This window comes from Mobula birostris, chromosome 10 (assembly GCF_030028105.1).
Source record: "Mobula birostris isolate sMobBir1 chromosome 10, sMobBir1.hap1, whole genome shotgun sequence".
In the NCBI taxonomy this organism is placed as follows: domain Eukaryota; kingdom Metazoa; phylum Chordata; class Chondrichthyes; order Myliobatiformes; family Myliobatidae; genus Mobula; species Mobula birostris.
In genome coordinates this window covers 15,336,231-15,359,273 of record NC_092379.1, presented here as the reverse complement: position 1 = coordinate 15,359,273, position 23,043 = coordinate 15,336,231, and the positions used below count along the sequence as shown (strand labels likewise).

Below are 23,043 nucleotides of genomic sequence, written 5' to 3'. Positions count from 1 at the left end.
AGGGATGGAGGGGGAAAGAGGGGGAAGAAGGGTGAGGAAGGGGGAGGAAGAGGGGAGGGAGGGGGAAGGAGAAGGGGAGGGAGAGGAGGAGGGAGGGGGAGGGAGGAGGAGGGAGAGGGGAGGGAGAGGAGGAAGGAGGAGGAGGGAGTGGGGATGGAGTGGAAAGGGAGAGGGAGAGGGGAGGGAGAGGGGAGGGAGAGGGAGGGGGGAGAGAGTGGGGAGGGAGAGAAGGAGGGAGAGGGAGAGGGAGAGGGAAGGGAGGGAAGGGGGAGGGAGGGGAGGGAGAGGGGGAGGGGGGAGGGGAGCGGGTAGGGGATGGAGGAAGGGGAGGGGGGGAGGGAGAGGGAGAGGGAGGGAAGGGGGAGGGAGGGGAGGGAGAGAGGAAGGGGAGGGGAGGGGAGGGAGATGGGGAGGGAGATGGAGAGGGAGGGAGGGAGAAGGAGGGAGAGGGAGAGCATTCCCAAATACACTAATGACAAAGCAATTGAGGCTGTCCTTCTGTCCACTCGGCACATCATTCCGACTTTTCAAAAACCGAGAATTGCATTTGCCTCTGAGGCAAACATTTGTCAGTTTCAGTTTCTGCTCCTACCAGCATCCCTGGGTCAATGAATCCCTGAGGATTCATCATCTCTACCACACCTCTGTCCATCAAATGGTCAATCTTGAATACTTCAATAATTAGTGAACCAGTCTTCAAAGGATCTGGAGGACCTTCACTCCTAATCTCTGCGGTATAGGATGGCTATGAAAGCTTTGGAGAGGGTTCAGAAGAGGTTTACCAGGATGTTGTCTAGATTAAAGTCAAAGACGAGTTGCATAGATGCGTAGTGGGGAGCGTATTGACCGGCTGCATCACAGCCCGGTACAGAAAATAATGCAAAGTAACCAGAAAGTTCATACTGTGGCTAAACTGTAGTAACTGGGGTGTGCCGGCTGGTGCAAGAACCAAATGGTGGAAGGGAAGTAGCTGTTCCAGAACCTGGTGGTGTGGGACTTCAGGCTTTGGTGCCTCCTGCCCGATGGGAGCTGCAAGAAGATGGCCTGGCCCGGATTCTCGATGGTGCTATAGCAGTGGTCGATGATGTTGGGTCCTCTCATGCTGCAGGTCAGGTGCTGATTGCAAACAGGCAGAGACTTTCTCAAGCTGGTCTGATTAGAGGACATGTAGTACAAGGACAGGCGGGACAAACTTGGAATGCTTTGTCCGGAGAGGCAGAAGATCTATTTATTTATTTATTTAATTGAGATGCTGTGCAGAATGTGTTGGCACGTGGCCAAGTGGTTAAGGCGTTGGTCTAGTGATTTAAAGGTCGCTAGTTCGAGCCTTGGCTGAGGCAGCGTGTTGTGTCCTTGAGCGAGGCACTTAACCACACAGTGCTCTGCGACGACACCGGTGCCAAGCTGTATGGGTCCTAATGCCCTTCCCTTGGACAACATTGGTGGCGCGCAGAGGGGAGACTTGCAGCATGGACAACTGCTGGTCTTCCATACAACCTTGCCCAGGCCTGTGCCCTGGAAACCTTCCAAGGCTCAAATCCATGGTCTCATGAGACTAACGGATGCCTATATAAAGATGTGCAGAATAAACCCTTCTGACCCTTCAAGCCACGCCCAGCAACCCTCGATTTAACCCTAAGCATAGTACAATTAACCTACCAACTGGTTAGACTGTGGGAGGAAACTGGAGCATTCGGGGGAAACCCAAGCGGTAACGGGGAGAACGTACAAACTCCTGACAGTCAGTGGTGGTAATTGAACCTGAGTTACTGGCACTGTAGAGCATTTTGCTAACCGCTATGCTACCGTGATGAGGGGAGATCTGATAGAAGGTTATAAAATTATGAGAGACCTAGATAGAGTCAACAGCCAGTGTCTTCTCCACAGTACTGAAATGTCTAATGCTGGATGAGAAGGGGACATTTTTTTGTCACACAGAGAGTAGTGTGTGCCCGTGAATGCTCTTCCAGGAGTGGTGGTGGTGGAAGCAGATACAACAAAGACACTTGAGAGGTTCTTGGAGAGGCATATGAATGTACAGAGAATGGAGGGATATGGACCGCGTGCACGGAGGAGAGGCTAGCTTACTGAGTTGGGTAAAAACCTGCGGTTCAAGGGGCATGTTGCTGTTCTACACTGTTCTATAGTCTACGGTCTTAGAACTTGCTCTTCAGACCACAATTACTATAGATTTCAAAAATAAACATTACAGATAAAAGGAATAATGAAGTAAAGCTCGTGGGTTCAGAAGTCTGATCTTGGAGTGGGCTACTTATCGGTGGCAAAAAAGACAAAACAAAGAAAACTACTAAATACCTAGCTGATAGGAAAGCACTTCGGCGGGTCATCTCTAGTGCACAGAAGATCATCGGGACACAGCTCCCAGCCCTGGAGGACACCTACAGCTCTCGCTGCCTAAGGAAAGCTACAAGCATCTGTAAGGACAATACACACCCATGCAATCATCTGTTTGAACTTTTCCATCTGGCAAACGTTATAAGATTTTCTATGCCCACACTTCCAGACTGAAAAATAGCTTTTACCGCAGAGCTGTAATTGCTCTGAACTGATCGATCAAGTATCATCCATAAATTTGTTATATTGCTACTTTAATACTGGTTTTATGGTTGCTGGTTGTACTGGCTGGTTACTTGATTTTATTTATTGTTCATTTATTTTATTTGTTGTTTTATAGCATTGAGTACGAGAGTTGCAAACTCATTTTCACTGTATTGGTGCATGACAAATTGTGCTATGCAATGACAATAAAGGTATTTCATTTCATTTCATTTCGATAATGATCAGCGCTGACAATGGAGAGGTGAGCAGCGGCGGAGGCGGGGCACGGGGAAGGCAAGGTCGAGGCAAGCAAAGGCGGGGCAGGGTCCCCGAGGAAAGTCCCGACGTCTGAGCGATTTAAGCACTGGGCCAGACCGGAAAGGTCAGGTAGGGGCCGAATCGTGGCGGCAGGGGTTTCAGGCCCCAGTGTAGTCCGAGAGCGAGGAACGACCCGACGTCTGCACGATTTAAGCGCTGGGCCGGGTTTAAAAGGTCCTGGTGTCGGGTCCGGAGGCAAGGCGAGGGTCAATTCTGCCAGGTTCTGCTTTCTGCTCCGTGACACTTACTCGGCTCTGCGCTGAACTGAGGCTGTGTAGTGATGCCCGGCTTCGTGCCTTTTGTAAAATTTCAGTTCTGAAGCAATTGGCTTACTTTTATTGTTTGCATCTTTTTCTTTGTCTCTCTCCGCGCATTGGGTGGTCTTCTTCTTTTTAATGGGTTCTTTTGAAGTTTCTTTGTTTTGTGGCTGCCTGTAAGGAGATGAATCTCAAGGTTGTACAATGTACACACGTAGCATGTTACATTATTCCTCTCTGCACCTTGCGGTGCATCAGGCAACAACCTTGCCGTTTCTTTATACGGGGCCGAGTTGCTAGTTCAATGCTCAACCCAGCATAGATGAAAAGCATGCCAGGAGCGGGCCAGATTCGAACCCAGGACCACCCACTTCAAAGTCTGGGGCTGATGCCACTACACCACCGTCCGGCAATGTATACATACTTCGATAGGGGGGAGGAGAAGATGGCGGCGTGACGCAGTGCGCGTGGCCGCTCCGAATTGATATTGTATTTGTTAAATAGGGGCCATGCACGATCCTGATTTGATGGAGATGGACGTGAGAAGCACAGAGGAACATCTGTAGAAACTTCTGAAATGCCCGCTTCGCTGCTGCTGCTACTGTGTGATCGAGAATCTCCGGAGAGGAAGGCCCCAAATCCTCGGCTTTGCCTATTGTCTGTTGCCGGGGCCGGGGTTGAAGCGCTCAGCAGAGATGGTGCTCGGTGCTCGGTGTCGGAGAGCTGGTCGGAGGCTCGAAGTTTTCGAACGGACTGAGAATTGGATTATAGTCGGATGCTTCCAGGGTGCTGCATCGGCAAGTTTGCGGCACTGGAAGCTCATGTCAGGGAGAGTTTCTCCCTTCAACCGCCTCTGTGAGATGATGGGACTTTCAAGAGACTTTGAGACTTTTTTACCGGGCCCATGGTCTGTTCTTCATCAAATTACGGTATTGCTTTGCACTGTTGTAACTATATGTTATAATTATGTGGTTTTTGTCAGGTTTTTTTTAGACTTGGTTTGTCTTGTGTTTCTATGATATCATTCTGGAGGAACAAATTGTATCATTTCTTAATGCATGCATTACTAAATGACAATAAAAGAGGACTGTGTGTCCTCATAATCTAATCTAATCTAATAAACCTACTTTGAATTTAGAGATTTGAATCTGTTCTTCCTGAATCATTGAATGTGTGTCTTCAGGCTTCTGTACCATCTCCCCGATGGCAGTAATGAGAAGATTCAATAGACGATAGACAATAGGTGCAGGAGTAGACCATTCGGCCCTTTGAGCCAGCACCACCATTCACTGTGATCATGCACTATCAGTATCCATTTCCTGCCTTATCCCCATAACCTCTGATTCCACTATCTTTAAGAGCTCTATCCATCTCTTATTTGAAAGCATCCAGAGACTTGGCCTCCACAGCCTTCTGGGGCAGAGCATTCCACATGGAACAAATAGAACACATTCATAGAACAAATGCTCTGAGATGAGTAATCACCCCATACACACGCAGAAACGCACAACTATTTTGAAGCCTCTACATATTTATTTCTTCCAAGTGATGATTGTAATGTTACCAGGCAAGATAGTTGTGGGAAACCAATGGAAGGTTCTCAAACATTGCCAATTCACCCCGGCACATGGGTGACGAAATCGTGCAGAAGTTCTACCTTTGTACCTGGCTCACCTGGCCCACAGCTGTAAGATCTCTGACCTGCAGGTAGGCACCCCCTTTGGGGCTGAGTACCACCAGGACACTGGCCTCGATCTAACTGGGGAAGTCAACTGTGGCAACCACAGTTCCAAGCTGTCACCGGTCACGGCAGCTCACAAGGAGCGACCCAATGTTCGGATGATTTAGACACCAGCTGGGTGGCTTGAGAAGGCAGGATGTCGGGACGGGAGGCGAGGGTCAGGCCAGTTCTGCTCTCTGTTCCACAACGTTTGCTCCGCTCTGCGCTGCACTGAGGCCGAGACTGTGGTCTGCTCCAGCCTTCGTGTCTGAGCACTCACTTTCATTCTAAATGCTATTTACTTACTTTTATTTTTTGCACAATTTGTTTTTTTTTTCTCCCTGCATATTGAGTGTTTGTTGGTCCTTTTTAATGGCTCCTTTTGAGGTTTCTTTGTTCTGTGACTGCCTGTAAGGAGACGAATCTCAAGGTTGTATATATTATACATGCTTTGTTAATAAGTGCATTTTGAACTCTGACTTTCTGCTGGGTATGAATTAACTGCTCTTTGGGATATTTCTACTTGAAGAGTCAATCCTATCGGATGGCCCAAAGGTGAAATACTGCAGTTGTGGAAAATTTGAAACGTAAGCAGAAGAAATCCTGGAGATAGGCAGCGTCTATGGTGAGGAAAACACAGTGGATGTTCCAGACCAAAGACTTCTTGTCAGAACTGGAAAAGTCCGAAGTAGAGGCATGTTAGAACGGGACCATCCAGATTTTCCATGACACATCTGGTGGTCTTGAATTCCTGTTCTAAGCCCTGCAGTCCTTTCAACCAAAAGTTATACCTTTGCTTCAGTTATTACGAGCATGTTTACAACAGTTCATTAATATTGAACATCCATTACCAGCCCCATAATCTTTTTTTTTAATTTAAGTGTACTAATAATCCAAACAAGGGTGTATTTAAATTCAGTCTCAGGAGATAAGAGAACTTCTCAGAAATACAATTATAAAATTCCAGAACTAACTTTCATATCCATCTTTTCCAAGTAACGCCAGTACTCCCAGTGTCGCTTATCTGTGTGCAGGCAGGGTTGTGCCGACAAGGTGGCCTTTGGAACCTATCTTATGCTGGTAACAACACACAAAAGGGCTATTCGGCCCATCAAGTCCATGCTAACTTCCAGGGGAGCAGCCCCATACCCCTCCTTCTTGAACCAACTGCCATTTTCTTTCGGGTCAATACACACGGCTTATTTCGTTCTGCACTTCTGATTCTGAAGAAAGGCGCTCTAGAAATTGGCATTCAATAACAATAAGAGGCAGACTGCCCACAATCTCGAGAGGATTCTTCTTCCCGCTTCAGAACTCAAGTGTAAAACCAGTTGTGAGAAATCTCCGAAATGTCGGAAATGTGAGCACAATTGCCTCAGGTCCAGGTCTACGGCTTTATCACCAGCAGAATGAGATGTAAGTAACCGCAACAATGCCCAACGAGGAACTGCTGGCTCTGGGTCTACAGTTCCCAAAGCTCTCCACACTGACGGGGGGTTCCCAAGTACCACAGACACTGATGGAGTCCACCTGCCATGTTTACTTACCATCATTGACTCTCAAATGGAAGGATGGTAGGGGGTGAGTAAATACATGAATGAGAGGGCACGTAGCAGGGAGGTTAAAAATCCCATTAGGTGGTGCCACAATAACAACTCAACCTCAGCAAAACCGAGGAGCTGAATGTTGACTGCAGAAGGAAGAAGCTGTGGGCTGCAGCCAGTCTTCATTAGGGGATCGGAGGTGGAGAGGGTTAGTAACGTTAAATTTCTTGGTGCTACTATCCCAGAGGATCTGTCCTGGGACCAGCACGTAAGTTCCATCACAAAAAAAGGCACAACAGCAACTCTACTTCCTTAGGAGTTTTCATGCATGGGCTCGGCATGTCAGCTAAAACTGTGACGAGCTTTCATAGCTGCACAGTGGGGAGTACCCTGACTGGCTGCATCCCGGTCTGGTATGGAAACGCCAATGCCCAAGAACGGAAAAGCCTACCAAAGCAGTGGATCCAGCCCAATCCCTCAGAGGGAAAACTGCCCCCAACCATAGGGCACGTCTGCAAGGAGCACTGCCACGAGAAAGCAGTGCCCTCCATCTGGGACACGCTCTCTTCTCGCTGCCGCCGTCAGGAAGAAGGTGCAGCGGCGAGCATCCGGACTGGTTCGGTAATAAATTTATTCACCTTGACCTTGACATAAATGAGCCCAGCTCACTTCCCATCTACCAACTCTTACCTTCGTGATGCTCGGAACCCAGGGGAACCACTGGAGTGAAGGAGGGGGTGACATTCAGGACTGGGGCTGAGGAGATATTGCAGGCTGAGAGGTTTCCAGCAGAGTTCTGGCTATTGCTGAGTGCTTTGCCATGCCAGGGTATCAGTAAGCCTCCTGTAGCCCTCTCAGGCCGCGGGTTATTGCACAAGGCTTCGACAGTGCGTCAGTACGCTACCTTTCCCACAGCCATTCATTCCTGGTGCCCACTTCACACCACAGATTAAAAATAACCTCTGAATTGAAGCAAAAGTTGATTCACAAATTGAAATTTTTTTTAACTCATAGACGTTAGCGGTATGGACAAAGACTGAAATTCCAGCTGGACAGAAGATAGACCAAAGTAACTTTCCTCCTCACTCACCTCAGCATATCTGTTTGTTGAAAAGGCTTCAGAATACGATGGCCACTCTGCGCCACCTAGAAGGCAAAATTCAGCACCTTAGCAAGTCATCTTGAGTAGATCCTCACGAAGCTTCTGTGGTCTAGAAGGCGAGGGTGTAAGACCCCAGTTATTCACTGCTCTGTGTGGGTTTCAGCTCTTGACTGTATTCCCTCAACATTCCGGGTCCAAGTTCCTGGAACTTCCTGCTGCTCCCCCTCTCAGACTCCACCCACACAGGAACGCCTTCAGAAAGAGGACTGGGAATCTTGGGCACTCGCTACCTCTGAGGGAGGTGGATACTCAGCGGCTGAGTATCGCCAAGGCTGAGACTGGTGGGCTGCTGAACAATAAGTGGGGATGAGGACTGAGGACGGGGAGGAGAGTGACTGATCCACAGGATTAGCCAGGACATTGGCAGGCTGAAGGGGAGACACGACCTCCTTCCACTTCTAATTCTGATGTTCTTCTATTATTAAAAATTAGCTTTATTTGCCACATGTACATCGATGTGCAGAGGTCTTAGGCAAATATACGTATATCTACGATGCCTAAGAATTTTGCACGGTACTGTAGTAATTTTATGTATTGCACTGTACTTCTGCTGCAAAACAAAACAAATTTCTTGACACATGTGAGTGATGATAAACCTGATTCTGATCTGGGTCTCTTGTGGGCTGAGAGTGGGAAGGAGGCAGGGAAAGGGGGATCATGGTTGGGAAATGGGGAAGGGAGAGGGGAGGGAGCGAGAAGCTCCAGAGAGACATTCTGTAATGATCAATAAACCAGTGGTTTGAAATTAAATCACCTTGCCTGGTATCTCAGGGGTGGGTACGTCTCTACCTGGACCATCCCCCACCTCAACACTCCTTCTCTGCCACCTGTCCCACACCCCTTCCGCGGTGCTCCACCCCCGCCATTCCCAACATCTTTTGCTCGCGCCATATATACAAACTCCTCGTCGACAAATACAGTACTGTGTAAAAGTCTTAGGCACCCTAGTTATATATACACGAGTGACCAACACAGTCCGAGGATGTGCTGGAGGCAGCCTGAAAGTGTTGCTATGCATCCAGTGCCAACAGAGCATGCCCACAACTTCCTAACCCTAACCCATATGTCTTTAAAATGTGGGAGAAACCGGAGCACCCAGAGAAAACTATGCCGCCACAGGGAGAAAGTACAAACTCCTTACAGAGAGCGGCAAGAAATAAACCCATTAAGATGTTAGATCAATAATATTTGGCCTGAAATAAAAACTTAATTAGTAATGTTAACTTTGTATACAGAACTGCCATGTAACCAGGCCATTTGGCTTAAGTAAGGTGTCCTAGCAAATCCCCTCCTACATCTTTCTTCTCATTACACTTTCAATTCTTTCCATTCCTTTCAACAGAGACCCCCACCACCCAGGACATGCTCTCTTCTCGCTGCTGCCATCAGGAAGAAGGTACAGGAACCTCAGGACTCGCACCACCAGGTTCAGGAGCAGTTATTACCCCTCAGCCATCAGGCTCGTGAACCAAAGGGGATAACTTCACTCAACTTCACTTGCCCCGTCACTGAAATGTTCCCACAACCAATGATCTCATTTTCAAAGACTCTTCATGTCATGTTTTTTGATATTTATTGTTCATTTACAAGCCGGCTAGTGACATAGTGGCACCAGTGTCGGACTTCAGGACGAAAGGTCCCGAGTTCGAATCCAGCCGGCTCCCCTGCACGCTTTCCATCCGTGCTGGGTTACGAGCTGGTGATCTCTTTGGAAACTCACCCAGCAGAGGGCAATGGTAAATCACTGCTGTAACTTGCCTCGTAAGCGGTTCCCCACTACGTCAGAGAGGCGTGGAGGGAAGTTGCCTGCTAACCGGAGAAACTCCAGATCCGACATACCTTTCCTTTATTGTTCATTTATTTATTTATTATTATTATTTCTTTTGGTTTGTACTTGCACAGTTTTTTGTCTTTTGCACACTGGTTGAATGTCGAGTTGGTGTGGTCCTTGATTGATTTTATCATAGTTTTATTGAGTATGCCCGCAAGATAATGAATTTAGGGTTGTAAATGGTGACATATATATATATATATATACTTTGATAATAAATTTACTTTGAACTTTAAACTTTGAACTTTCTCCATCCAGTATTTATCTAACTTCTCTTAAGATTATCTTTGCCCTTTGTCTTATTTCTTCCAGTGCTGGAGAGCCATGTATGTTTAGCACCAGCTGAAGAGGTTCCTTCCAACAGGAAATCACCCTAGAATCTCTGATATGTCTTGATAATTTGGAAGTCACAATTATTTTGTCTGCGCGCAGAACATGTACACAAAATATCCTGATAAAGCACAGCAGCTCCATTAGATATGTGAGCTTTGTGGTATTATTAAGTTCACTAAGACAAACAACAAGTGCTCTGTGCAGATAACCGCCAGCGTCCTGATGCTCAGAGACTGTAACCAATTTCCAAAACTGCACTTAACAATCAAGTGATCTTATTACAGAAAAGTTGGCCACAGTCACCTTCTGTTGTCGATCCAAGAGTATTATCTCGAAAATTATTCTATTATGCTTGCAGAAATATTTCCTTAAACTGCCAAAGTTTTCTTGTTTATGACAGGGCTGAGTCCAGGCTTGGAAAGGACTGTGCATAGACTGCCCATGAAGCTAGGAGGCTAAGGCAGTACTGACTCTTGAGAAAATATACCAGAATCAGGTTTAATATCACTGGCATGTGTCATGAAATTTGTTAACTTTGCGGCAGCAGTACAATGCAGAACATGGTGATAGAGGAAAAAAACCTGTGAATTTCGGCAAGTAGATATATGTTAAATATCTAAATTAAATAAGTAATTCAAAAAAAAAGGAAATAAAAAAAGTAGTGAGGTAGTGACCACGGGTTCAATGTCCATTCAGAAATCGGATGGCAGAGGGGAAGAAGCTGTTCCTGAGTCGCTGAGTGTGTGCCTTCAGGCCTCCATACCTCCCTAATGGTAGCAATGAGAAGAGGACATGTCCTGGGTAGTGGAGTTCCTTAATGATGGACGCTGCCTTCCAGAGGTACCGTGCCTTGAAGATGTCCTGGATACTATGGAGGCTAGTGTCCAAGATGGAGCCGACTAAGTTTACCATCCTGTGCCGCTTACTTCGAGCCTGTGCAGTAGCTATCCCACCGAGACAGACAGTGATCGCAATTGGGCTTTAAATTTACAATTACATCTTTATGGCTTCATGTTAGCTTTGAAGCAACTCAGGATGACTTGATAACATGCAGGCAAGCTAAATAATATCAAGAATATGTGGTGGGCCCGTTGCTTTTCTGAAGGCCTGTACAAATTGATCTGGAGGCATGAGATTGGAATTTGCCACAGCAGGTGGGGAGATTAAATATGGAATAAACATTTTGTGCCAGTTAATAGAATAGTGACCATGAAAATACTGGATTGCTGTCAAATCTCATCTGGTTTACTGGTGTCCTTAGGGGAAGAAATCTGACTATACTTACCCTATCAGGTCTGTACAGTCAGTGGCCACTTTATTAGGAACACCTGTGCACCTGTTCATTAATGCAAATACCTAATCAGCCAATCATGTGGCAGCAAAGCAAAGAGTAAAAGCAAGCAGACATGGTCAAGAGGTTCAGCTGTTGTTCAGACCAAACATCAGAAGGGGGAAGAAATGTGACCTAAGTGACTTTGACCTTGGAATGATTGGTGGTTTGAATATCTTAGAAATTGCTGATCTCCTGGGATTATCAGAGTTAACATAGAATGATGCTAAAAACAAACAACACCTAGTAAGCGGCAGTCCTGTGGGCAAAAATGCCTTGTTAGTGACAGCGGTCAGAGGAGAATGGCCGGACTGGCTCAAGCTGACAGAAAGGTAACGGTAACTCAAATAACCATGTGTGACAACAGTGGTGTGCAGGAGAGCATCTCTGAATGTCGAACTTTGAAGTGATGGCTACAGCAGCAGAAGACCATGAGCATAGATTCAGTGGCCACTTTATTAGGTTCATGAGGTATCTAATAAAGTGGCCAATGAGCGTACTTGACTTTTAATGACCTATAGCACAGCACTGTGTTCAGCGGTGGGCAAAATATGCTGCCCAGGTCTGTCATGTTCGATGAGAGGATAAAAAATATCGGACAGAAACAAGCTATTCCGCACATCCAAATCATGATATGTCATCCTTCGAAGTCAATGAATACAATTCTCTGTTCCCACTTTCATCAAAGTTCAAAGGTCAAGTAAATACTTCATCAAAGTACATATGTGTCACCATATACTACCCTGAGATTCATTTTCTTGCGGGCATACTCAGTAAATTCAATAACCATAATAGAATCAATGGAGGACGCCACCCAAAAGGGCGGACAACCAGTGTGCAAATACTATAAGCATTAAAAAAGGTGTGATGACAATAATCAATGAGGGAAAGACTGTAGATTCTGGAAATCCAAAGCAACACACACAAAATATTGGAGGAACTCAGAAGGTCAGGCAGCATCCATGGAAATACATAGATGGTCAACGTTATGAGCTGAGACCCTTCTTCTTCAAGACTTCAGGACAAATAAATAAGTAATAAATATCAAAAGCGTGAGATGAAAAGTCCTTGAAAGTGAGTCCACAGGTTGTGGGAACAGCTCAGTGATGGGGCAAATGAAGTTGAGTGAAGTTATTCCCTCTTGTTCAAGAGCCTGATGGTTGAGGGGTAATAACTGTTCCTGAACCTGGTTGTGTGAGTCCTGAGGCTCCTGTACCTTCTTCCTGATGGCAGCGGTGAGAAGAGACCATGACGTCCCTGATGATGGATGCTGCTTTCCTGCGACAACACTTCATGTAGATGTGGTCAATAGTGGGAAGGGCTTTAGTCATGACGGACTGGTCCGTATCCAACTTTTTGTAGGGTTTTCCATTCAAGGGCATTGGTGTTTCTGTATCAGGCTGTGATGCAGCCAGTCAATATACTCTCCACCACGTATCAATAGAGGTTTGTCAAAGTTTTAGATGTCATGCCAAATCTTTGCGAACTTCTAAGAAAGTAGAGGTGCTGCCGTCCTTTCTTGGTAATTGCACTTACATACCGGGCCCAGGACAGATCCTCTGAAATGATAACACCAAGCAATTTAAAGTGGCTGACCCTGTCCAGCTCTGATCCCCCCGATGAGGACTGGCTCAGGGACCTCCAGTTTCCTCCTCCTGGAGTCAACAATCAGCTCCCTGGTCTTGCTACCATGAGTAAGAGGTTTATTCAGCATCGTCTTGCAAGAATCTAAATAACTTACCTCATTTACTCCACGTTCCAATCACTCCATCCAGAAGGGTCATTCCTTCTGAGTTCCTTACCCAATCTCCCTAACTACTGGAAGGAAGAGATACTGGATAAGGAGCTCTCTCCATGTACAAGAAACCTTTCATAACTTTAAATACTGACCCAGATGCCGCTTTTCAAGTGAAAAGAGATTCAGTCTTTAAAGAGGAAAGAAAACTCAGCCAGCTCCATCAGGGGCACAAAGTTCTCCACCGTCAACTACTGCTACTACTGCATCGACTCAGGCCTAGGGGGCTGGCGTCGGGCACGATGACAGACTCTCCACTTCCCCCTCTCCCTCATCAGTGTGTTCAGTTCATCTATATTAGCCGCGCTGCTGTCTTCTAGGAGCGTGTTGACCATAGTCTTGGGAGGGCACCCAGGGTTCATCCTCCCATGCTTGGGCTCCCATTTGATGACTAGGCTGGCAGGTAGCTCGGGGTGGCGTAGACAGTGTCCCACTAGTTGCAGTCTTCCCGCCTTGATTTTAGTGGTGAGCATCGGTAGGTGGTTATAGAGCTCAACATTCGTCATGTGCTGTTGCCAACTCACGTCAAGAGCCATCTGGAGCATTTGTGTATAGCAACCATCTTTCGCATAGTCTTGGTGAGTGTCCACGTCTCGCATCTGTACGTGAGAATGGACTCCACCATTAAGGACATCGTCAATGAGGTGGCATCTATCACAAAGGACCCTCACAAACCAGGACATGCCACCTTCTCGTTACTGCCATTGGGGAGTTGGTACAGAAGCCTGAAGACACACACTCAATGGTTCAGGAACAACATATTCACCCCCATCACTGGGTGGCACGGTAGCGTAGTGGCGAGCATCATGCTTTACAATACTAGTGACCCAGTCCACAAGGAGTTTGTACGTTTTTCCCATGATTGCGTGGGTTTCCTCAGGGTGCTCCAGTTTCCTCCCACAGTCCAAAGATGTACCGGCTGATAGGTTAATTGGTAAACTGTCCCATGATTCAGCTAGGGTTAAATCAGGGGATTGCTGGTTGGCACAGCTCGAAGGGATGGAAGGGCCTATACTGTGCTGTATCTCAGTAAACAAATAACCAAATAAGTAAATAAAATCATCAGATTTTTACCCTGTTCATGAACCCATGAACACTACCTCATTATTCCTTTCATCTGCAATATTTATTTATTTTTGTAATTTATGGTAATTTTATGCCCGTGCACTTTACTGCAGCACAAAAACAACAAATTGCACATCCTATAAATCAGTGATAATAAATCTGATTCTGATTTAGTCTGTTAAACCTCTGTTGACTGGTATAACCAAACATTCTGCTTGTAAGTCATTTCTGTATCCTTGCCAAAGCCTCCATGTTCTCATTATAGATGGAAACCACAACTGCCTCTAATATTTCAAGATTCAATGAAAACTTAATGAAACTTTATTATTTCTCAATTTTGTAAAAAGGACGAGACATTTTTAACTTGCATTACATTCGTACAGTAAGCGATTAGTTTTTCTGTACTGCAGATCATGATTTCCCCTGGGGACATTGCTATTGCTTGCTTGGTGGGTGGTGGGTGCTGAAATAAGTGGAAGAGGGTTGATGTTTATGCTTGGGGGAGTGAAGGGGGTTTAGAGATTCTAATGTTTTTACTGTCACTCATTCTTTGGGGTGCTCTTCTATTTCGTGGATGTCTGTGAAGAGTAAGAATTTCAGGGTGTATATTGCATACGGGAGGAGAAGATGGTGGCATGACGCAGAGCGCAGAGCGCTCCGGTGAAATGATATCGTATTTGTAAGTAGGATGCCGTGCACAATTCTGATTTGATGTAGACAGACATGAGTAGGCACAGAGGAACATCTGGAGAAATTTCTGAAATGCCCGGTTTGCTGCCGCTGCTACTGTGCAATCGAGAATCTCCGGAGGGAAGGCCCCAAAATCCCCGGCTTTGCCTGCTGCTGGCGACCGGGGCTGGGGTCAAAGCGTTCGGCAGAGATGATGCTCGGTACTCGGTGTCAGAGGGCTGATCGGAACTTGAAGTTTTCGGACGACTCAGATTCAGACTGTGGTCGGGCATGGCAGGGAGAGTTTTCTTCCTTCTCCCGTCTGCGTGAGATGTGGGACTTTCGAGAGACTTTAAACTTTTTTACTGGGCCCATGGCCTGTTCTTCATCAAGTTATGGTATTGTTGCACTGTTGTAACTATATGTTATAATTATGTGGTTCTTGTTAGTTTTCCAGTCTTGGTCTGTCCTGTGTTTCTGTGATATCACACCGGAGGAATATTGTGTCATTTCTTAATACATGCATTACTAAATGACAATAAAAGAGGACTGCGTGTCCTCATAATCTAATCTAATACATTCTCTGATATTAACTGGAACCATTGAAGCTATTGCTTCACTCTTCAAGCCCATGTTATTTTCCAAATAACTGAGACTTAATTTTTTTCTTGTTGTAAGATAACAACTCGCACTTCGCTACATCAAGCTTCCACTCCCCTCTGTGACCCCCTCACCCCTTCTCTTTCCCCTTCCCCACCCCACCTCACAACTTGCCCATCCTCATCACCTTTCTCCCTCTGGTCCCCCACCCCCTCCCCTTTGTTCCATGGATAACTGCCTTCTCCTCTCATACTGTGGAAATATATCCGTAACCCAGAAGTCTTTATGAGTTTGTAACTTTTGCAAAAGTATCATGTGAACACGATGGAACCTATGTGATCCCAAGGTGTTTTGTTGGTTCGGATGGGAAGCTTACAAGTCCATGTGCGTTTTATGATAGGAAGCTGTCTTTTTATGACAGGAGATTTGTTTCATGGCTGGGGGGGTGGTTTTTTTGACAACAGAGGGAAACAGAATAGAGCTTCTGAAGAACAAATGTCAGAATGAGATAAAAGAGGAATGTAATGGAATGAAACAACATAATTACTGTACTCTGTAAAACGTATAAAAGTGCTTTGGTTGAAACAAAAGATTGAGACTATTTTTCCGGATGATGCATGGCTAGAAGTATACCTCCTATTGCAAGTAAAATAATAAATGCATTAATAATGTGAGCCACTCTGAATTTGTTGCAGTTTGTTTCTGTATGCTAGAAGATCTAGGTGAATGGTACACAACAATATTCTCAGGGTGGAGGAGTAATACCTTCCATTTCATCTGGTTAGCTACCAACCTGATGGCATGAATGTCAATTTCTCCTTTTGGTAAACAAATTTCAACCCCCTTCCTCTACTCCACACTCTGACCCTTTAGCTCTTCTCACCTGCCTTTTACTCCCCCCTAGGTCCCCTCCTCCTTCCCTTTCTCCAATGGTCCACTCTCCTTTCCTATCAGATTCCTTCCTCTCTAGCCCTTGACCTTTCTGGCCGACCTGGCTGCACCTGCCTCCTTCCCCCTCCCTGCAACTTTTTATTCTGTCATCTTCCCCCTTCCCTCTCAGTCCTGAAGAAGGGTCTCAGTCTGAAACAACGATTATCTATTCACTTCCAACCTGCCTATCCTGCTGAGTTCCTCCAGCATGTTGTGTGTGTTCCTTCTTCTTCAGCCCTTTGCCTTCTCCACCTATCACCTCCCAGCTTCTCACATTATTCCCTTTCAACCCCCTCCCCCACCCTCCTGCCTTCTGCGTCTCAACTGGACCGTCTATCAGCTGCCAGCTCGTGCTATGTCCCCCTCCCCTTTTATTCTGGCTTCTACCCCCTTCCTCTCCAGCCTGATGAAGGGTCTCAGTCCGAAATATTGACTGTTCATTTCCCTCCACAGATGCTACCTGGCCTGCCAAGTTCCTCCAGCATTTTGGGTGCACTGATAGTCCCAATCCTTAGGTTTATTAATACCTTCTTGATTTTACAGATCTTAGCCATGATGATCCTTCCCAACTTGCTATTACAATCAAATTTAGAAATTGTGGTTTTGAATCTGGTCTGAATTGTTAAAATAATTCAAATCAAATTTAATTGGCCGGCTGGTGGTGGCGTAGTGGCATCAGTGCCGGACTTCGGAGCGAAGGCTCCCAGGTTCGAACCCAGCCGGCTCCCCAGGCACGCTCTCCATCCGTGCTGGGTTGAGCGTCGAGCTAGCAACTCGACCTCGTAAAAGAGAAATTGCCTGCTACAGAAACATCAACAGCAAAAGGTTGATGGCCTATGCTCTCTCGTGAGTTTAAAAAGGCAATTTCTTTTTTCCCTTTCCAAATTTAATTGTAATTCAACCATACATGAATACCCATGAATACAGCCAAACAAAACAGTATTACACCAGGCCAAGGTACTAAACATAGTACCAATAGTCACACACAGCACAAAGCACACATAGCTTATGCAAGACAGCAGGCACATAAAAATATCAGTAAAATTGAGAGCTAGATTAGTCCCAGCAGTCACCTCCAAGAGTAAACAGTCGACATTTCAGGCTGAGACCTTTCATCATGACTCCTGATGAAGAGTCTCGGCCCGAAGTACAGATTGTTTACTCTTTTCCATAGGTGTTGCCTGGCCTGCTGAGTTCCTCCGGCATTTTGTGTGTGTGGTTTAGATTTCCAGCATCGGCAGATTTTCTCCAGTTTCACCTCCTGCCATTCTGGAAAGACAACTCTTTCCTTTCCTTCTGTTCTTTCTCTTGAGCCTAGCACTCATGCCAGTTGTCCATCCTACTGAAGTCTCCTGCACTCTTATGTTATTCATAGTATGAGGCCCTTTTCCAAAGGCCTTGGCCAGTCTAGTACATTGTATTCACTACATTACCCTGGTCCACCTTCTTCGTTACCTCTTCAAAAAATTTAGTAAGTAGTGCAAAAAGAAGAGATGCTCTTTTGCACGCTGCTATTGTAATGCACGGTAAGTTTATTTGAGTTACTGTCAATTTGAACCAGCCTGGCCACTCTCCTGAGAACTCTCTCATTAACAAGACATTTTTTTTGCCCACAGAACTGTTGCTGTCTGGATGTCTTTTGGGGGGGGGGCGCATGGTTTGCACTATTCTCTGTAAACTCTAGAGACAATCGAGCATGAAAATCCTAGGAAATCAGCAATTTGTGAGATACTCAAACCACCCCATCTGGCGCCAACGATCATTTCAGATCACTTAGGTCACATTTCTTTCCCATTCTGGTGCTTGCTCTGAACAACAACTGAACCTCCTGAGCACGTCCTCATGCTTTCATATGCTGAGCTGCTGCCAAATGACTGGATATCCGCATTAATGAGCAGCTATTCCTAACAAAGTGGCCACTGAGTGCATAGTGAAGTAACCCCTGGGTTATGAGAACTGATAGCAAAATGCATTTGTTCATGGCAAAGTCAGCGACACTGGGAGTATCAACTTGGATTCTGAAAACAAGGCAAAGAAGGGGTGGGGGAATGAATAAGCATCCTTTGTGGGTAACAACATAGCAGTGTGATTGGCTTAAAACAGGGCACAGATTTAGAGTAACACATACAAAATGCTGGAGGGACTGAGCAGGCCAGGCGGCTTCTATGGAAAGGGATAAACAGTCAACCTTTCTGGACAAGACCCTCTTGGCCGGAAACGTTGACCGGTTATCCCTTTCCATAGATACTGCCTGACTTTTTGAGTTCCTCCGCTGTTTTTTATGTGTCGAGCATCCACAGAACCTCTTGTATTTATGGGACACAGATTTGAAAGTGCACGGTTGAAAGTACATTTCTTAGCAAAGTACCTGTACAGTAAACAACCTTGAGATTTGTCTCCTTACGGGCAGCCACAAAGCAAAGAAACCTCTAAAAGAATTCGTTGAAAAAAGACCATCAAATTTTTTTAAAAAGAGAAAACAGCTGAATTTTAAAAAAGACCGATGATAATAAAAGATTTGTATATTTCACAACAGATGGGTAAATGGAACGGAATTCTCTTGGAGCTGGAGATGAGAATGGTGCTGGCCAATTCAAGACCAAACTGGATTGCATATTTTTTTTTCCCAGGGAGTGAGATTGAAAGTGCAAGACAGGAATTATTTTGTTTTATTTGTAATTGCCCAGATGTACTAAATAGAATTTCATAGGCTTTTGTGCCTCACACTTTTATGAAGGACGAGAAAGTTTTGGAGCGTTTCTTGCCAGTTTTGGCAACCCGTGTGTGTTTTACCATTGCCTGAGGGCCCTGAGATTCCAATTGCTGCAATGCATTATCTAGAGGTCATGGATAATAACAGTAACTTGTAATTAAATATCTTAAGGAGCTTCAAGTGTGCATTTGACATTAAACCAAGTTTGTTAATGATCCTGGGATCACTCTCCACCAGAAAGTTCCTAAGAAACAATGGAAGCAACTGCTGCCTTAGAGGAGACCGAATCTGAAAGCTGGAGATATCTATGTAGAGCATTGCAGAGATTTGCACTTGGAGATCTGAAGCACTAACACCACTACTGAAGGGGTGTATAATTGGTTAGTTAAGGTGTAGTGTTGTTATTTGTCTTGTATTTTCCTTGTAGTTTAACTTTCCTATGCTTGCCTGTATTTTTATATAATCACCTATATACATGTTCAGTGAATTTTCCAGTAATTTTATATTTTTCCAGAAGCTTGGTTGTACTTTGGTAAGACCAACCAGGGTAGGCTTTCTACAGTGAACAGTCGGGCACTGAAGAGTACTGTGGAACAAAGGGATCTGGGAATATAGGTTCCTAATTTAATGAAAGTGACATCACAGGTAGACAGGGTGGTAAAGAACGTTTTTGGCACAGATCAAAGTACTGATGTTATATTGGGCTCAAATCCCCGGCCTTGCCTGCTTTTGGCGAACGAGAAGGAGGTCAAATCGCTCGGACCGAGATGGTGCTCAGTACTCAGTGTCGGAGAGCTGATCAGAGCTCAAAGCTTTCGGATGACTCAGAGTCGGATTGTGGTCGGCATGGCAGGGAGAGTTTTTCTTCCTTCTCCCGTCTGCGTGAGATGTGGGACTTTTGAGAAACTTTGAACTTTACTGTGCTCACAAACTTCTTTATCAAGTTATGGTATTGTTGCACTGTTGTAACTATATGTTATAATTATGTGGTTTTGTCAGTTTTTTCAGTCTTGGTTTGTCCTGTGTTTTGTGATATCACACCGGAGGAAATAATGTATCATTTCTTAATGCATGCATTACTAAATGACAATAAAAGAGGACTACGGGTCTTCTTAATCTATCTATATTGAAGTTGTATAAGACATTGCTGGGGCCTAATTTGGAGAATTGTGTGTGCAGTTCTGGTCATCCTCCGAGAGGAAATATGTAAATAAGTTTGAAAGATTACAGGGGAAATTGCCAGGATTGCAGGACCTGAGTTATAAGGAAAGATTGAATAGGTTAGAACTTTATTCCCTGAACATATTAGCCTGAGGGGAGATTTGATAAAAAGTATTCAAAATTATCACAGGTGAAGATTGGATAAATGCAGGTAGGCCTTTTCTGCTGAGGTTGGAGGAGGGAACGTCGACTCAGACCATGAGAGGCTTGTGTAGGGCATTTTCATGCCTTACAAGGCGCAGATTGGAAGTCTCTGTGGGGCGCCACTCCTCGCACAGACACTAGAGCAATGTGTGGTTAAGTGCCTTGCTCGAGGGCACAAACACACTGCCACAGCTGAGGCTCGAACTAGCAACCTTCAGATCACTAGACAAACACCTTAACCACTTGGCCACGTGCTGAGGTTGGGTGAGACTCAAACTAGAGGTCATGGGTTAAAGGTGAAAGGTGAAAAGTTTAAGGGGAACGTGCGGGGGAACTTCATCTCTCAGAGGGTAGTGAGAGAGTGGAACAAGTGGTGGTTCGATTTAAACACTTAAGAGGAATTTGGAGAGGTATATGGATGGGAGCAGTATGGATGGCTACGGTCCAGGTACAAGTTGATGAGACTGGGCAGCTTAAATGGTTCAGCATGGACTAGATGGGCTGAAGGGCCTGCTTCTGTCTGTACTTTTCTCTGACTCTGTGACTGGCATTTGTCATCTCTCGTCTGAGTATGAGACAACCACAGCTGCTGTTTCGTTTGTCTTTCTTTGCTCTTTAATAAAACAAACGCAAGTTCAATACCTCGTTCTTGACTTCCAAAGAACCTTTGGATCACAAAGGTACAGGGATCCAACAAGATCAGACTGTAGTACCTGCAGTAACAGGACAGCAGGAAGACATTCCTGAAACCCTGTCAAGGGGTAGAAGAGCTGTTTGAGCAACTATTTTGTGAGTTCATCCTCCGATCAAGACAAAGCACTGAGCCAATTCCCAGAGTCTAGTAAGCAATGAGCATAATCCTTGGTTGTTAGAGGAGGTAATCACCTATATACATGTTCAGTGAATTTTTCAGCAATCCTCTATTTTCTAGAAGCTTGGTTGCACTTTGGGAGGACTGACTACAGTAGATCTTACACAGTGAGTGGTAGGGCACTGTGGAGTGCAGTAGACCAATGGGAAGTAATCTTTTGGCAATCTAAGTTTGTGGGCAACTTTCTGGTGGCCATTATCCTATTGCATTATCGAAGAACATTTACACTTTTGGTGAGTATTATTAATAATTTGTCAGATTATGCTGTGTCAGAAAGGCAGCGTCTATTATTAAGGACCTCCAGCATCCAGGGCATGCCCTTTTCTCACTGTTACCATCAAGAAGGAGGTACAGAAGCCTGAAGGCACACACTCAGTGATTCAGGAACAGCTTCTTCCCCTCTGCCATCCAATTCCTAAACGGACATTGAATCCTTGGATACTACCTCACTTTTTCTTAATATACAGTATTTCTGTTTTTGCACGTTTAAAAAAATCTATTCAATATATGTAATTGATTTACTTGTTTATTTATCATTATTATGTTTTATTTTATTTACTTTTCTCTCTCTCTCTCTCTCTCAGCTAGATTATATATGGCATTGAACTGCTGCTGCTGCAAAGTTAACAAATTCCATGTCACATGCCGGTGAAAATAAACCTGATTCTGATTCTACTCTTCTGATAACTGGCTTGTTATCTGATTAATTACTAATAACTGTTAATAATTGTACTTCCCTCCGCTAGCCTGCAGGTCACCCTTGGGCAAGGTGTAGCACCTGCTTAGCCCCCCGATCAGGGTCACGTGAAACCACAGGAACAGGTGGTGGATGGTCATACGAGCAGCCGGTGCAGATCACAAGTCCTGGTTATGTGACCACTGACACCAGGCAGACAATCTCTGAAGAGTATTGATAATGGCTGAGGTCACCCATCTTGTAAAGACACTGCCTGTCTTCCAAGAGGACTACAACCTTGTCGTAGAGTTTGGAGGCTTGTGTGCCTCAATGACCTGGAGAGCTATGTTGGCTGGAGTAAGGACCTTATGTTTTGACCCTTGGTAGAGTCACCCATGCCATCAAGTCAAAGGGTAAATACCAACACCAACCGAGATGGAAGACCTTCATTGCGGCCCGAAACGCCAACAGCGCAATGGGCAGAAACTAACTTCTGCCTGTACGTGGTCTATATCATGCCATTCCCTGCATGCACCTGGCTGATAGCCTCTTAAATGCCTCCATCATATCTGCCTCCATCACCACCCATGGCAGTTTGTCCCAAGCCCCCACTGCTCTCTACTCAACTGTGCAAAAGTCTTAGGCAGATATATAGATAGCTAGGGCACCTAAGACTTTTGCACAGTACTGTAGTAATTTTGTGTATTATACTATACTGCTGTCGCAAAAAGAAAACAAATTTCATGACATATGTGAGTGATGATAAACCTGATTCTGATCTGGGTCTCTATTGTGGACTGAGAGTGGGAAGGGGGCAGGGAGAGGGGAATCATAGTTGGGAAAAGGGGAAGAGAGAGGGGAGCACCAGAGAAATGTTCTGTACTGATCAATAAACCAATTTTTTGGAATCAAATGACCTTGCCTGGTGTCTCAGGGGTGGGTGTGTCTCCACTCGTGCCACCCCTCACCTCGGCACTCCTCTGTCACCTGCCCCACACCCCTCCCGGGATGGTCCACCCTCACCATTCCCAACGCCCTTTGCTCCCACCGGGTTTACAAACTCACTCTCCGCTCCATGTTGACAAATAGAATACTGTCCAAAGTCTTAGGCACCCGACCTATATCCTGTCTATATGCTTAAGATATTTGCACAGTACTATCTGGGAAAAAAATGGCCCAGACTTAAAATGCATGTCCTCTAATATTTCCATAAGACCATAAGACATAAGAGTGGGATTTGGCCATTCAGTCCATTGAGTCTACTCTACCAGTCCATCATGGCTGATTTATTACCCCTCTCAACCC

General features: G+C 45.4%; 1 protein-coding gene across 11 annotated transcripts in view; it reads right to left on the bottom strand.

The window, feature by feature from the left end:
• The window catches only part of LOC140204446 (gremlin-1-like), a 129,749-nt gene that overhangs the window by 97,020 nt on the left and 9,686 nt on the right, over positions 1–23,043 (bottom strand). For 8 of the 11 annotated variants that reach the window (XR_011887616.1, XR_011887617.1, XM_072271167.1 and 5 more), the window contains exon 2: positions 7,489–7,544. The exons of the other annotated variants lie outside the window; for them this stretch is intronic. Coding sequence is in view for 5 of the 8 variants with exons in the window: in XM_072271167.1 (XP_072127268.1) it covers positions 7,489–7,496 (8 nt within the window). In the remaining 3 variants the exon portion in view is untranslated. The remainder of the gene's footprint in view (positions 1–7,488; positions 7,545–23,043) is intronic. 11 annotated transcript variants of the gene reach the window in all.